We start from the raw sequence: 16994 nt of genomic DNA, 5'->3' as shown, positions 1-16994 counted from the left end.
CTACTGATTGCCGTAATCTAATCATTGATGCAGAAGGTCATTATCTGTCACATGGCCCAGTCTGCCAAGGCCTGCAGAAAGGCAGATTTCATCTGTGACGTCAGGAAAGCAGAGAACGCAGCAGCCAGCACCGTAACAGAGGCTTAAAATAGCTCCCCCTCCTCACCAGCTACGTCATTAATTCCCGTCTCCCTCCAGCTCGGCCTCCCCCTCTTCCTCCTCCCTCCCCCAGACTTTCCTCTCCTGCTCTGCCAGGACCTCTCTCCTCACTTGTTTCCTGATAACAACCCACTGTGTGCTGCAGATTCAACACTGAGGACTGACTGCAGTCAATCCTCTTTAGCCTGCAAAGCACCACCTCCCTTTCTGGCTGGCCAGATTTTAAGAACACCCCTGTTCTTGCAGTCTATAATTCTCTAAGCAAGAATCTCACAGCACAAAGTAAAAGAGCCCCCCCCCCCCCCCCCCAACATCCCTTCTGTCAAAATCAATACTCCCACAATCCCAATATTGAAATGAACAAAATGTTCTTTGCAGCAGTGTTTCTGAGAAGGAAGAACCGGACATCCTAGGAGACATTCTTATAATCACTCTGCTGTTAATTACTATTGTCTATCAATCTTAAATGTCTTAAAGTACATTGTATAACTTGTCTTTAACTCTATCTGCCCAGTGCTGGCCAGAAGCAGATGGGCTCCCCCTCTGAGCCGGGTTCTGCTCAAGGTTTCTTCCTGATAGGGAGTTTTTCCTTGCCACTGTTGCCTTAGGCTTGCTTTCAGGGGGTCTCAGGCCTGGGAACAATGTAAAGCTGCTTTGTGACAACTTGTGCTGTAAAAAGCGCTATACAAATAAAAATGAAAGATTTATGACCATATTAGGATTAATGCCTAAAAATTTATGACTATGAAAGATGGAGCATCCTATCAGTGGAAACACAATGAGGAATAGTTCACATGCATTTCACAAGCCAGTGCGGTGTGTAAACCACAGAAACACAATGAGCTCTCCACCCTCCTCACCATATACAGCTGCGACACCTAAAATCAGAACTGAAGAAAACCAAAAAGTCAGGTGAGTCAAGACGTTTGGCCAGCTTCTCCACATCCCCAGTCTTCACAGGCATGTTTTGTCTAAGCACACATTTACTAATGTTCCTAGCTGTATTGATACAGAAAATGGTCTGCACTGTACAGCCACATCATGAGGGCAAGGGGACCTTTCTGATGACATCTAATTGAAAGCCCAAAATGTGACAAAAAGTCATTCCAGACACCTTGCTTTTTCTCATTTTATTCACTGTGTGAAAACGCATCCATAGTGTGTGACATTCATAACGTCTACCAAGGTCGGTCTTACAGTAGAGGAGGTACTGCTGGCCCAGGCAGAAGTACTGGAGATGACGCATAGGGCTGGTGGGAGCAGGAGAGAATCCGTGGAAACATATCCTTTCAACAGGGATAGACAGGGCATAAATTCTAACGAGCAAGCTGCTGGTGGGCTGAATATAAATCAGGCTAGAGTCAAAGGGAAATGACATTGGGGGTGGTTTCCACAACAGCAATGCTCTGCTGTCAATGCTAAGGTTGCTTGCATGACCTCGTCGCAGTGGCCTCTTCAGAGAATGTCCCCACAAGTTTCACAGGCCAATACGTCTCATGGTTCAGAGGGCACACCTACTGTACAATAACCGCATTCCACTGACCCCCCGTCTGCTTACCGTCCCTGCTAGCTGTCATAAACTGCTCAATAAGCCTGGTCTGTGATGGTGACGTTGTGCAGGCTGCAGCACGGGCAGGTGTCAGGCACTCGCGTGCAGACGTCAGAATTGCACTGGAATTCAGACCCTGCCAGATTTGCCGTAAGCTTGTTAAAGTAGCTATGTCTGCCTTGGTCGTCCTCTGTGGAAACAAGCTTGATGGCATATTTTCCAAGTGCTTCAGTGGAGAAACATGTGATTGGCAAACCACAGAAACAGCACTGTCTAGTGGAGAGAGGTGGGTCAGCTGAGGAAAGGAGGGGGGTGGGGGTGAGGTTTATTTCAACAAGACCAGAGCGAGGAGTCCCTGTGCAGTCATAATGACTATTTACCGTGTTCTTAGATAAGGAGGTAGTAAATTCATTAAAAAAAGACACTGATGGAACATTTTTCCATTGTATCTCACTTATGCTGGCAAAAAGGTAGGTATTCAATTCATGTCAGTATTACTTTGTGATGTAAAAGGCAAAAAGGTTTACATAAACAACTTCTAGGCATGGACAGAGGTCACCTTAAGTATTCTCACTTTTGACTGAGACCCATCAACACTTCCATGATTAATAGTAATGACTAGCAAGGACCTCCAGTTCTGACCTTCTTCTTCCACAACTGGAACGACAAGTCATATTTCAAATACCATTTTTTATTGCTCTATTTTGCAATCATGGGAAAAAACAGAGGCACAATATTTCCATTTATTCTAGAACAAGGTTTAAAAAACCACAGCACAAGAACCATTATAAAACACTGTCACTTTTACCATGTAATAGGGTGATCTGAAAGGGACAATTTTATAGCTGTTCCATAGCCTGTCAGTGCAAAACAATGGTGCAACCTGAGAGTAACAAAATACTTCCAGTGTATTTGTGTGTATGTCAGATCTACTGATGTTTTGGGCTGGAGTAAAAGGCCATTTGCAAAGCAGAGGCAGGAGCTGTCCGCACCATTCATATAACGATACGGCACTGATGCAGACTGCACAGTAAACAGCTAACACTTTTTAGATGAGTACCTGCACCCCAATGTGCCAATACCTGCACAGATAAGATCCCTCTTAGATGTTTACAGAGACCTGGTCTGTGGTGTTTATGGCAATGAGGTCCAGAGGGGAATAGCTCTGCCCAGCCTGGCCGAAGCGTGGAGATATATAGATGGCGAGTGGCTTCATCTTTGAATCAGGCCTTGATAAAACTTTGTGATTGTAGGTGGAAGACAGGAGTCATCCTTTCAGAGCACAGCTAATGAACAGAAGGTATTGGAGATGCGGGGGAGTGGGGTGGGGGGACTGGACAGTTGAGCTAACCCAAATGCCATGACTAACACAATGCACACTGGAGCCAGGTGCCTTTCTAGGGTCCCAATCTCTTGGTTCCGCAGGGGCTGTGCATGCACTCCCAGGGCAAATCGGACATCGGCCGGGACCCGCAGGACTCTCCAGCTCATCCAGCACTTCTCAAACACCTCCCTCCTGCAGTGCTAGGCGGGACTAGACGGGTGGGAGGGTGTTTCATAAGGTGTGAGATAGTAGCAGCGTGTCAAACTGACCAATAAGGTAATTGGCTCTGATGCTGTATGGCATGAATTGAAAACATTTGCTTGTCTGTGGAAAGAAACAAACATTTGACTGTAAAGACACCACAACGGGCATACACACAATACAACAATATGTTTCTGTGCTTGTGGGATGTGTTTGTTGTATAGTGCGGTTTTACAATATATCTGTTGCAAAGCCACAGGGCTCCCTCTCAGCAGAGATCCACACATGCTACACACTGCAACTTTGGAAAAACTGCTAAAATATCACAAGACTGATGTGTTGTTGCTTTCAGAGTGCTCCTTGTTGGCTTCTCCTTGACAGACTTGCTGATGTTTTTGATTTAAATTACAGCGGCGCACCCAGATAGATGCTTTTTTGAAAAGGAGCAACTCACCCAACTTTCTCTTTAATAATTCCAGTTCAGCCTGAAGTTGGGTTTCATGGAAAACAGAGGCAGAGAATGGTGGAAATAACACTGACCTTTCCAGGTACTCAATCAATCCACAAACAGGCACACTATCTGAGGTCGATAGAAGCCGACTGTCCTGGCCTGACCTCGTGTTTGCAGGTTCTAGTGGCATCTTTTTTGGTGCTAGTTCCAAACTAGTTTTTTATTCTTTGCCAACATTGTGGGCACAGTTTGCTCTCTTCTCCTTGCTGCAAAACTTGCGAAAACGCCCCTTATTCCGTCCCAGAGACAAGAGCTGGTTATTTCCATCTGCCAGAAAAAACACGGCCTGACATGATCACAGCACAAGAGCGTAAAAGGAAACTGGGGTGCTGATATCAGGTGAACGGAGGACTTGTGTCATGAGCGAGCGATCCGCGGACCGCTCGCCCCGCTGACATACACACAGAGGACACGCAACACTATGCCGTCAGCAGGTGTGAAATCTGCCGGAGTTCCTGAGGCCAGTCTCACCCTGCCATTTCTGCCCCTCTGCGGCCCCCTTGCCGGCCCCCTCCCGCCCCGCCCTGCTGCTCCACACGTCTCACCGCTCTGGAATTTAACACCTCTCTCACCGGGATGCCAGAGCACCGCAAACTTCATTGTCAGCAGCCAGCCGAGAGGCCGGGGATATTATGCACGCTGGGCCGAGCCAAAGCAGCACAATCACGCCCGGTTCCAGAGGCAAACAGCGTCATTTTAAATTGTGCAACTTAACCAGGAGTTGGATGTAATCCCTCCCCTCAGTTCTCTGCAGTGCTCCTAAAAGCAAGGCATGTGCAGAAGCTCTTTTGAAAAGGAAGCAAACAACTACAACTTATTTCCTTCTACTGATTGTAAACATGTATAGTTGTGCTTACACATGGAAATAGCAAGGTAGTGCTGTAAAATCTGCATGCAGGATCTGGAAGACAAGATCTTTGTTTGGGCTCATTAGGGTGAAAAGCATGAGCAACAATGAAACTTAACATGCACGCAGTTCAGTGCAGAAGGGGCTCAGTTTAGCCCCATGTGACAGCGCATTAGCTGTATTAAACACTGAAGGACCCTCTGTGAAAGACGGCAGCAGGACAGTTTGTGTGTGCTCACAAGGAAACAGGAAATAAACAACAGAAGGGCACCTTGTGCGCACACACATCCAGACTAATCATTACCTGAAGCGCTACTCACGGCCATTTGCTCTGACAGAAAAGCTGATTATCTCACCCAGCCAGGGGGGCGTCGTGGCTTTGCCATTTTCTCCGAAATGCCCCACGCTTCTATTAGCAGAAATGGCCCTGGCTAGTGTGCTGTAGAGTTAGTGGGGATGACAAGAGGAGGCAGAGACGTGGGCTGCAGGGCTGGGCTCCACTCCCACTCCCAGCCTGGACACAGTATCTGACAGCTGACTGAGAGCCAGCCCTCCCTGTTAACACAGGGACTCCAGAGGTCAGCTCTTCAATCGGCTCTCCCCTTAGTTGACTCTCCGGGCATCGTTCCACCTCCTCTGCACATGGTCCACTAGGGGTGCCCACATTCAGCAGGTGAGGGGCTCTCTTACTACCGGGACTCTGATTCTGGGTCAGTTCAGGGTCCATAAGCCTCTGTTAAGTCTTGTCCTCCTTGTTCTACTCTCAGTGGAAATAAGCCCATGATTAGCGGTGCAAGCAGGCTGTCCTCATTCAGCTTTTGGTGTAATGGATGGGCACATAATCTCAATAAATTAACAACGTCACTTTAGTGTTCTTTAAGAGGTTTAATACAACAGTCCCCAAAAAGAAATGGAGATGTTCCAACATCTCCTGAAGTCCAACCACTTTATACAGTACAGACCGTCACTTCCAGCACAATTATTTTCTACAATTCATGTTTCGGGGAATGCCTTACATCTACTAGACTCTTCTGTCTCTTCAAATAACATCTTTAATCAGATCTTTAACTAGTTTAGACTGACTCTTGCCCCATTTCATCTGACCTGGCATATTGTGATTCCAACTGAATATTTTTGATCTTACACACAAGATTTTTTATATTGGGTTTCACTGACTCCATTAAGCATCATAAGAGGCGTTTCTAGGTAATTTCTAATATTATCATGCTAATGTGAATGACTACTGCAGCCCATAGGCTATGCACTCAGTAGCCCTAATTGAAGACATCCCACAAAAATGAAAACAGCAAGTGATCACAGGGAACCTGTGGAGGTTGAAGTGGCAAGCAGAGAAACACATCGGACCAAAACTGGCATCTGCCACTGGCATCTCTCTGACACAGCTGAACACAGCTAACTTTCCACACACAGACCTGCAGTGCACCAGCCTGGACTTCAAATGCATTTGCACAAACTGCCACATGTGCAGCACAGTTTACGTTTTTTTCATTTACATTTATTCATTTGGTAGACGCTTTTATCCAAAGCGACTTACATAGGTTACCATTCTTTACAATGTTATCCATTTATATAGCTGGATATTTACTGAGGCAACTGTGGGTTAAGTACCTTGCCCAAGGGTACAGCAGCAGTGTCCTAGCAGGGATTGAACTGGCAACCTTTCGGTTACAAGTCCTGCTTCTTAACCACCATGCTACACTGCCGCCTGTACCGCCCGTACGTTCCTACCACTCACCCTTTAAAACAGCTTTCTCATAATTTCAATGGTAGTTAGTGACATAATAGTAGCTGGGCATGTAGACTAGCTTCCAATGAAGACAACACTAAGTCCCTTTTACATACTGATGGAGGCTGTCAGGAGACACTTAAATACCACATGGCTCTGACAAATCGCTCAGCAATCCTACTGCACAGAGGGGCATTCTTCACTTTCCATGTGCCTACTTTAACTTCATTAATAGTTTCTTTTCTATTAGGGAATAATCTTTCTCGTGCTCCTCACAACTGCTTTTACTGCCAAAGGCAAATGCACACATTCCTACCGTTTGCTCCCACAAATTAAAACAAATGATTCTTATATCCCAATTACGTGCTTGATGTCTTCTCAAATCACAAAACCTTCCAATGGAAGTACTACTAACTGGCAGGCCCACAGACATCCCAAAGATAGTCTAGAGAGATAAAAAAAACCCTCCTTTACATTGGCTTACTCTGTGCACCTCAGGCCTACAAGTCACAAGTATACCCACTGACATCTAAATTTTCCGTGAGATAGGGAAGCCCACACGACCACGAAAAAAACAACGCACATAGACTTTCAACCTCCCACAGGGCAAAGCGCGCCAGAAAGACAGCGCTGTGCCCTCTGGGAGCCCCAGGGAAAGGCAGATAAACCCTGAGAGTGAAACTGACGCCCCGCACAGCCAGGAGTCACACTCTGTCATTTCAGCGTCTCTCTGGCTTCTCTGGAGGCGTTCTGGCCTTGTTCGCACAGGCAATGTTCGCATGTGGAGGTCAGGCAGCCCGAAAGTGAACAAAACTGGGCGACACTGGGAGGAGATCAGGATGTGGAGGCCTTTTTTTAAAAATATCCCGTGTCATTAACGGAAAAAACCCAAAGTGGCATTTCCAGAATTGTGAATCACATGCACGGTGCATTACAGCATACATAAAACTTAGTGAGTGCATGTCACTCTTTCCTGCTTCATTCAGCAGAAAGAGTTTTCCATTCTGGTGAGCAGCCTCTGGAAACACAGTCACTCTGCCCCTGGCAGTAGACTGCTGGCTCACAGAGCACCGTCAGTACACTTCTGCGCAGACCGAGCCAACACTCCACGCTTACTGGCTTTAACGTTTTAACAAGCGAGGAATGGGCACAGACCTTAATATGAAACAAATTCAACGTCCGCTATGGACGCAACTGTCGTCAGCTCGCACAAAAGAGTATTTAAATTAGCCAAAGCCTCGCGTTTCCTATCCGGCACTGACGAACTATTTACGAAGGGAGTAAAGTAACAGGTTACGCTCATGACCAGATCAGCCACAGCAAGTCATCAAAAGCCAAGGGGCTTCTTCCCTCGTCCAGCCTGCAGTGACTGAAGTCAACATGAGCTGGATGATTGCTCAGAGACTAGAAGTTTCCATACACACGACTGACGCTCATAAACAGGGCTGCGGGATTGGCTCGCCGGCCTCCTGTCAGCCCATGATTACAGCTCTCCAAAAGTCATGTAAGAAATAACCTATAGTTACGAAACCCAAGGCTTTCCTCCCCTCGCCTCCCCGTTCATTGCACAGATTTCATGGTTCTGTCATGAAAAAAGGAGGGGGGGGGGAAAAAAAATCTGAGGTCACCAAATCCAACACAGTGTACTATGACACCCACGCCTGGGGACAAACAGGGAGCAACTGTCACACAACAACCCCCCATAGGCACGTGACTGACATTGAGCAACACCTTAATCACAAACAAGACCGTCTAATGGCACAAAAACAGGTATGTCCTATGCAATTTTAAGTGTGACCCAAATTTGTTTTGTTGTTAATCACTGTCAGGCCCGATTGCTGAAATTACACGTCTGTCACTTAGATGTCAATGAGCTATGCTCTTATGTAAAGAAGACATAAAGAACATTCTTTGGACTTGAGGAAAGCAATGCTTAGCTTTAAAATACTAAGCAAGCTTCAATAGGAGTCAACTATCAAGCAGCTTTTGAAGTTTTTTTTTTTTTTGGTCAGTGGGCCCAATAAGGCATCATACTGACATCTTCTGGCAGTAAGAGGAACTGCTACAGACAAGGATTGTCTTGTCCAGTGGAAAAGGAGTGAAGTGAAGTAATACTCCTTACAAATTTCATACCTGAACTCTTCAGCTTTTGTGTCACCCCTATTTACCTGAGCCTACAACTCTCAGCAAACACTAATAATGTCAGAGGATTACATTCTTGTTAAATCAATTTACACAATAACGAACAGCACTCAGACAATATTTCCATTCCCCGACACTCCAGAGACCCATTCTGCTTTTTCCTTACAATCAGCAGTTCCAGTTACAGAGTGATGAATATATAAAAAGGTAACAAGGAAAATTAAACACAACAGTTGATTATTCCAAATAAATTTATTGGTAATTTCATTCACTGTACAAAGTTGCCGTTCACTTATGGATTTAACAGGGCAGGGGAAGGAAAACAGTCACATCCACCTTTACACTAATTCCACACTCTACCTAGAAAAGAAAAAAAAGAAGGGTAAGTCTACTGAGCTGCTTTGCTCATCACATTCAATACTGTGCATCAGAATGAACATATTCTTCACACAATACACACAATACTTCATGGTCCAAAAACACCACACAGTGAAATCTTAACATCCCATCATTTTCACTTGAAATTAATGCAGGTTGTGCAAGAGAAAATTATGAAGTGATCTAAAACCAGGAGTCTCAACAACGTAGGAGTAAGAATGCCATTATCCCCTGTAAGAATCTCTCTGACTTCACAACGCAGTAGTACGTACCACTCGATTGAGCTCTACTCCAGCGCCTTCACAATGGCCTCATTGGCCTCTACGCTGATCTGCACCTCTGCCCTGGCCACTTCATCTGAGGTGCTGAGCAGGTCGGACTGGGCCTTTTCAAGGTTCGCTTTAGCTGTCTGTGAACCAGAGAAACAAAGACGGACATCACGTACCTGCCGTGCATTACCCCCCCTATTAAATTTGAGTCTGTGCCTGTTGAAAGCACTTTAAATTCCACATGGAAAAATGCCCCTTCCTATTATTTTCTTGTAAAACCATGATAGCATCATGGAAAAGTGGGTGAGCACATTCTAAAGATCAGCAATTCAGAGTGAGGCTCGAAGAAACTGCAGAAATCAATGGGGTCAGGAAGCCTGTCTTCAACACGTCTGCACTCCTCCTTTTCTCAGGAAAATACATTTGTTACAATGGCAATAATGGCAAGTAAATGCCAGACATTGCTGGGACTGAAAGGTCTCTCGGTAGGGATCCCCCACATGTGTTATTATTCACTACTCAGTGACCTTTACTTCCTTGTTATATGTGCAGGCTCCTGAGCGCGGTTACCTGTAGGAGCAGGTCATCCATTCTAGACATAAAGCCAACGTGACAGCATATTACACATGATAAAAGAGAAGGCACACCTGCAATTAACAAACGTAACAGGCTCGGGTTGTAACAGCAAGTACTATGGAGGAATACTCCTAGAGAGGGTCAAATGACACTGTGGCTTTGTTACACATTATGAGCATTGCCTTGCCATGTGAAAAAATAAGATATTTGTTAGGCTGAAGGCCGGTTTTCCCCCACAGTGAGACAGAGGGGTGTTACTGCTCATGCTTTACTGGACCTGGTGGAGGACTGAGGTGAAAAAATATGTGCCTTTCAGTTTTTAGTCTGCTGAAAGAGTTTAACCAAAGTCTCAATGAGAGAGTGATACTTACAGCGAGGTCCAGGCTGTCCAGGGGCACAGCTTCCTCCGCCAGCAGCTGCACAGAAGAGTCAGCATTCACTGTGACAGATCCGCTGCTCACTGCAAACACAGGGACCCCACTCAATACCCAGTCAATAAAAATGACAGACCCACTGCTCACTGCAATTACAGCCACTACTCATTACAGTCATTCACAGTGACGGATAAACTCCTCGCTTCATATAAAATAGCAACACATTAAATCTGAATGAAAAATGCTATTTCTAATCTTTTGAAGTAGGCTACAGACAATAATAAATTTTGTAAGCAAATATTTGGCAGACAAAAATATTTTGCATTCAACATAATTTCACATAACATAACCGACCATTTACAATATGATATACAATCCACTGATATAATACCATATGAATGAAATGAATGAATGAATCAAATTCTACTCTAAAGAATAAACCTAAATAAAATAAAAAAATGTGCAGATGTGTACAGGGCTTGCTTAGGTGTTAACTTTACACAGTATTGTCAAAGTCAACTTTTCTGGTGTCCTAAAAAAACTCTTATGCAGTTGAACAGCCAAATTTGTCTAATCTGAATCTTCTGTAATTTCCTTAATCTCCCTTAAAAAATCTTGCCCTGTAGGCACTGTAAATGGCCTACTCATGGCAACTGGTACAACACTAAAAACACATACTAAATTCTTAATAACCTTGATAAATCAATGTCAATGTAGAACATCTGCAAAACATAGTCCGTATCCAGCAGAATGGAGCACTGTGACATTCTTCCCTTTGAAGGTGACAAGCCATTTTCTGTGCTGTCTTCTGAAATCCCCAAATAATGAGAGCAAGAACAAGCCCTTTTCTTTAACTACCATACAACGGTCAATGGACTCATAAGGTTTTTTTTTAATATGATGTGTCACTTCCCTCTGTAACATGCGAGCCAATTAGCCTTGACAAAGATAGAGCTGGCAAGTATTTGAATCTGATCTTCGCAATTGCAATATGGCAGTGCTTACATTTTTACAAGCTGGGAAGGAAGAAATATCCACAGAGAAGAAGTATTTACCATACTGCTAGGCATATTGATGACATTTCAGATATACAGTTAGAGAGGCAGAAAATGTGCAGGCTTGAACCATGTCCACACATGTGCATGGCAGTTGCAGGACAAACTATGCATTTCCAACTTTTCTAGTCAATTTTCTTTGTATTTTCATTTACATTACAAGACCTTGTCATTTAGCAGAAGCTAAATGTTATCAATTTATACAGCTGGATATTTACTGAGGCAATTGAGGGTTAAGTACCCTGTCCAAAGGTACAACGCCAGCGCCCCAGCAACCTTATGACTATGTTACAGTGTCTTACTTTCAAATGGGCAGCAACCAAAAAATCAAAACACCTGTTTGTTTTTCAGGTACTCCCAAATTTGATGTCTAAAATAGAGTAGTGCTGCAGTCAACCACCATCTTGCGCCAAACATGCAGAGCTGGGCTTGGTTAGTTCTGAGATGGCAGCCCACCTGGGAGAACCAGGATGCTTTCAGAGGTGATATTTGATAGCCAGCAGGGGGGAAGTCTTCCCTTTGGACCAGGTGGAAAACCAATGCACCATTGTAGGAATGGAGATACAGTGCTGTAGGAGTGTAGGAGATTTCTTATTGGTAAGACATAAAACTGAGGCCATGAATAACCACGGAGTTTTCCCCAGGGTCCTAACCTAATTCTTGACCTGCATACTTCATCATATCCAGTACAACTGACTAAGCGCTTACCTCTCTACCACAACTGATGTGTAGTGAGTGTTCAGCTGCAAAATGGCCACCTTGCATCACCCAGGTAAGTGCTACACATGTGTGGTTGAGGTGAGTTACACTGTTTCTCACTGTAAATCTCAATCTTTGAAATCCTTCAAATGAACAGATGGTATGACATGAAAGGCAGCCCATTACAGCTGCAACTCATCAAAAGGTATCCCGCTCTCTACCCAGGAATTTGCAGTCTCTTACCAAAGTACTTGGTGGATGAGCCGTCATCGCTGAACACGGTGACCACCCCCGGCCTGAGGACCTGCAGCGTAGGAACGTGAGCGGGCAGGATACCAAAAGCGCCTGTCAGCGTTGGAACATCAATCTGTTTCACGCTGGCCTCTTTGAAGAACACCTGCAGGATTCAGAAAGAGCATGCACATGCTTCTTACACAAAAACAGAAGTACATACAAAAGGAAGTTATGGAGCATTGAAAAAATTGTCCAGTACTACAATGATATTCAAGCAGAAGAGGTGTGCTGTTGATCTTGTCTTTCTTTTACAGATAAATTACAGCCTGCACAGTCAGTAGAAAAACACCCTGTGCACACACTGCACAGCTGAAACACTCCTGTCAACCCAATAATTGCATGTACTTATTTACTGCTACTGCTGCTACAGGCCGTTTCTGTTTATGTGTATGGCCCAATTTTTGAGAGCAACTGTGTGAATGTGTGAGCGTGCAGTGAGCATGCCAATTATATTTCAGCGGCATGTACAAAGGTCTAGCATTTCAGGGAGCCATTTCAATAGGTGCAGCCGCAATTGAAGGAATATGACTGCGCCATTTCAGCATTCCATGTTAAAACTATTGCACACTTCCACACTTGTCAACTGCCTACAGCAGTGTTGTAGGATTTAAAAGTATATAAATGTTCAAATAGCATTTTATTTCCAAAGCTGACAAAGATACTACGTTTAGCCAACCAACATGCCCTACATCTTATCGGGCACTGTAGCCCGAGGTGCAGAGGTAGGGGACCTGCAAGTTGTCACTTTCATTGCTCATGTATTAGAGAACGTTATCTATGATTGCAGTTCGCAATTCCAATGCACCCGGCAATTAACAGACAGTAAACCGACGATAAACACATAAAAGGTGCATTTTACGTGTTTTAAAGCATACAAATGATACGTATGTATCTGCCTGATGTTAGTTATCGTGATAGCATCCGAGCTAAATGAGTGGAAACCTAGCCGTCTTTAATACTAGTGAATCTAAACGTTGATCGTTACCTCAACAGTTAGCAAACTGTAGCAATTTACCACTTAAGCAAGCAACAGTTCAGTTTTCACGGTAAATTAATTTAGAGGCTGCATAATATGAAGGGGAGTGAGGCCTATTATTCTGCCTCGGATTTGCGTTACCTGAGTTGGCGAGGCGAAAGTGAAGGACATCTGCGCAGCAGCGGAGGGCGCATCGGCGTAGCACCGAGTTTGCCTAAAAGCAGGGAGGGAACGACGGAGAAGGAACCTGGCCGCCAACATTGTAAGATTAAGATAATTTTTGAGGTGGAAAGAAGGATGATGTGACCTGGACCCCAACAGCCTTCTGTCAAATCCACCCGTACAGCGTACGCTTGCTAAGCAAGGACACAGAGAAGCTACCCAGAAGGCCAATTCAGAGTTCAAAACGGCATTGAACGCACAATGCATTCTGGGGGCTGTAGTATTACAATTTTTTTTATAATGAATCAACTTTCCAAAATTCATGGTTCTAAACAGCATACAGATTTAATCGTTTCTACACATGTAATGTAAGAGCCAAAATGGCACAGCCGATGACAAAACCTTTAATAACAATAAAATACTATACTATAATAAATATACTGGAACCAGAGGGACAATCCCCGCGCTCTATCATTGAATCATGTTTTGCTTTCCTACATTTACCACATGCATTCTTCACAATGCTTATATTATATATTCTTTTATTGTCTAATATTCTCCATTGATTAGTATGCATTTTGTGCATAAGATCACCAAAACAATACCTCTACTTTTTAAACAAACATTTCGGGGTACTAAATTGAGGATATGCAGGCACGGAGCGCAGAGGGTTCGATGGACTTATCAGTGTGCGCTTAACAGTAATTTATGTAATTCAATGTGACGTTCTGATAAACCATCGAAAACGCGTCAGTATAATGTTGGTTTTGTTGCAGGAGGGCATTAAATGGCCTACCTCCTATTGCTGTTCTGCTGGTGATTCTTATTCAGAGATCAAATCGTAATTGCTAGCGCGAATTTCCCCCCCGATTAAGCGTAGTTTTGGGGAAAGCCACTGGTTACTGACCAGCTGTAAATTAATCGAGTTATTATGGCTAGTACCTCTAAAGGCTGTCTAAAATGTTAAAAACATTTAACCATGGCAGCTATAAGATAATGCTTCATGTGATACTATATACTTGTAAACCGAGCTATAAAAGTAAGGTTCCTAACTGCTCTGTGGCTGTATTGTAAGGATGGATCGAGCTGATCAGTCAGCATGGATTGTAGCAAACAATCACTCTTTTTTACATCGCGTTTCATTTGAATGCAGTGAGGTGACAGTGATGGGAAGAGGCGTGCGTGCGTTAGAACAGGGTCTTTACGTTTTAATGACTGGTCGACCGGAGGGTGGCGCAGGAAGAATGTCAAATCATGCCTAATTGATAAGCCTTTGTAAACATGCCTTCATAAACATGAAATATAAGAGGATGTTACTGAAAAACAAAGTCATAACAGAAGTGCATAATTTACTGCCTGCATCTGCCCGCACACACGAACGCACAAACACACACGCACACATACAAAATCTAATATGGATACTAATCCAAAACTGTCATTACATAAAATGTGCAATACATAAATTGTACTGTATACGGCCCTGCAGCTTTGCACACATATGCCCTTGCCATAACAAGATAAACTGTAGGCTACTTTCAATAGGATTTTACGCCAAAGCCATTTTGAATGCTTAATACTTTATGTTCAAAGTCACTTTTGAGTGAGTTACAAAGAAAGAACAAAGCCAAAGAAAGTGACATATGATACAGATAAGGAAAGGTGAGTTATGCTTGTGTAGAGGAACCAAGGTGGAGTCTGAAGAAGTGGAGCTTCAGCCTGCAATAGCTGCTTTGCTGGACTTATCATAACAGGAAACTTGTTCCACCACACTGGGGCCTGAACAGACAGAGGATAGTCAAAGTCAAAGTTTTTTATTTGTCACATGCCAAGGTACAATGTACAGTGCAGTGAAATGATGGTCGGCAGCAGGGCAGACTGTGCAAAACTCACAACAGAAAAAAAATATAATTTACTCACAATCACAACTCACAATAGAAAAAATATTTTAAAAAATATAAAAAGAGATAAATAACTTAAGGAGATATAAAACACAATAGAAAAATGTGCAAGACATACAAAAATGTGCAAAACAGAGTTAGCCTCCAGTATGAGCTGCATTTAGTGTTCTGATGGCCTGGGGGAAGAAGCTCCTATGGTGCCTCTCAGTATTAGCATTGAGGTTGCAGAGGCGTCTGCCTGACTGCAGCCACTGACAGAATCCTTAGTTTGGGTGACGGGGCTCCTTCATTATCCTACCAGCTCTGGTGCTGCACCGCCTGGTATACAAGTCCTGGAGGGGAGTCAGAACAGTCCCTGTGGAGCGCTCAGCTAGTTGCACCACCCTCTGCAGGGCCATACAGTCCTGTGAAGAGCAGTTCCCATACCAGGCAGTGATGCATCTTGCCAGAATGCTCTCGATGGCACCAGAGTAGAAGGTTCTTAAAATCTGTTTTGGCAGTCTGAATTTCTTTAGCAGTCTGAGGTGATAGAGGTGCTGCCGTGCTGTGTCTTTTTCACCAGGATGGTAGTGTGAGTGGTCCATGTCAGGTCCTCGGTGATGAGTACGCCGAGGTATCGGAAGTTGCTCACGCTCTCCACTGGGGCACTGTTGACGGAGGGTGGGGTGTAGCTCCTCTGTCGTGTCTTGCAGAAGTTGACTACCAGCTCCTTTGTTTTGCTGACATTAAGGGAGAGGTAGTTGACCTGGCACCATTTTGCCAGGTCCTCCACCTCCTCCAGGTAGGCCTTCTCGTTGTTGTTGGTGATCAGACCCACCACCACAGTATCATCTGCAAACTTTATGATGGTGTTGGAGCTACTGTTTGCCACACAGTCATTTGTGTACAAAGAATACAGCAGGGGACTGAGGACACAACCCTGAGGAGCACCGGTGTTGAGGGTGAGAGAGGTGGAAGTGAGGCTGCTCACCCTAACCACCTTCCTCTACCAGCCAGGAAGTTTAGGATCCATTTGCACAGAGAGCAATGCAGTCCAAGGTCCAGAAGCTTACTGACCAGTAAAGGGGGGACAATAGTGTTAAAAGCTGAACTGTAGTCAATGAACAGCATTCTAACATAGTTCCCTCTGCCGATGTCGAGGTGGGATAAGGCGGTGTGTGTCCCCGGTGTGCGGATACAACTGTGCCATACAACTGTGAACAAACAGTTGCTTCAACAACTTTAGGTTGCAGAATGGAGTGATCAAGGTGGTGTATTAGGTCTGATGATCAATTACAGATAAGGGGAAACTGTTATGCTCCCCATGTGGAAGGCTATCACAAGTCTTTTGATATAAGCTGTTACCATTTTCCAGCAGAGGGAGATCAGGAGATCTGGGAGAGTTTTTGAAGATTGTAGAGAAGTCAGGCACCAGAATTTTGGATGAGCTGCAGTGGTTTGTTTGAACAAGCAAGGAGGCCAGCCACAGAGGTGCTGCAGGAGTCCAGGTAGGAGAAGACCAGGGCCTGAACCAGGAGCTGGGTTGTCTATGAGGAAGGAATGAATTCCTCTGATGTTGCACAGGAAGAATCTGCAGGCCTATCTGACCACTGCTATGTTGTCCACAATGACTAGCCTACTGTAGAGTGTCACCCCAACACTCTTAGCTAGGAGGCTGACATTGCACTGTTTTCTGGGGTGATAGTGAAATCTTGGGAGTGAGAGGACTAGAGTTGAGAAGTCTTAGTCATCAGTTATGCGATCAGTATAATAACAAGGCTGTTACACACAGTACAGTTTTCTGAATTATCCTTCAGTTGTTGGTATAATCATTCAGAAATCTTCCATGATCCT

At 44.4% G+C, this 16994-nt stretch overlaps 1 protein-coding gene across 1 annotated transcript; it reads right to left on the bottom strand.

Moving 5' to 3' along the window:
- Window positions 1-8713: 8713 nt before the first annotated feature.
- On the bottom strand, window positions 8714-13495 carry atp5f1d (ATP synthase F1 subunit delta). The gene is made up of 5 exons (XM_036522079.1): window positions 13243-13495; window positions 12075-12228; window positions 10075-10163; window positions 9131-9267; window positions 8714-8840 (listed from the first exon to the last, which is right to left on the bottom strand). The coding sequence occupies exons 1-4, from the start codon at window positions 13360-13362 to the stop codon at window positions 9145-9147; spliced, it is 486 nt and encodes a 161-aa protein (XP_036377972.1). The 5' UTR covers window positions 13363-13495; the 3' UTR covers window positions 8714-8840; window positions 9131-9144.
- Between the last annotated feature and the right edge of the window lie 3499 nt (window positions 13496-16994).

The sequence above is a fragment of the Megalops cyprinoides genome, chromosome 2 (assembly GCF_013368585.1).
Source record: "Megalops cyprinoides isolate fMegCyp1 chromosome 2, fMegCyp1.pri, whole genome shotgun sequence".
In the NCBI taxonomy this organism is placed as follows: domain Eukaryota; kingdom Metazoa; phylum Chordata; class Actinopteri; order Elopiformes; family Megalopidae; genus Megalops; species Megalops cyprinoides.
This window is presented reverse-complemented; position numbering and strand designations above follow the sequence as displayed.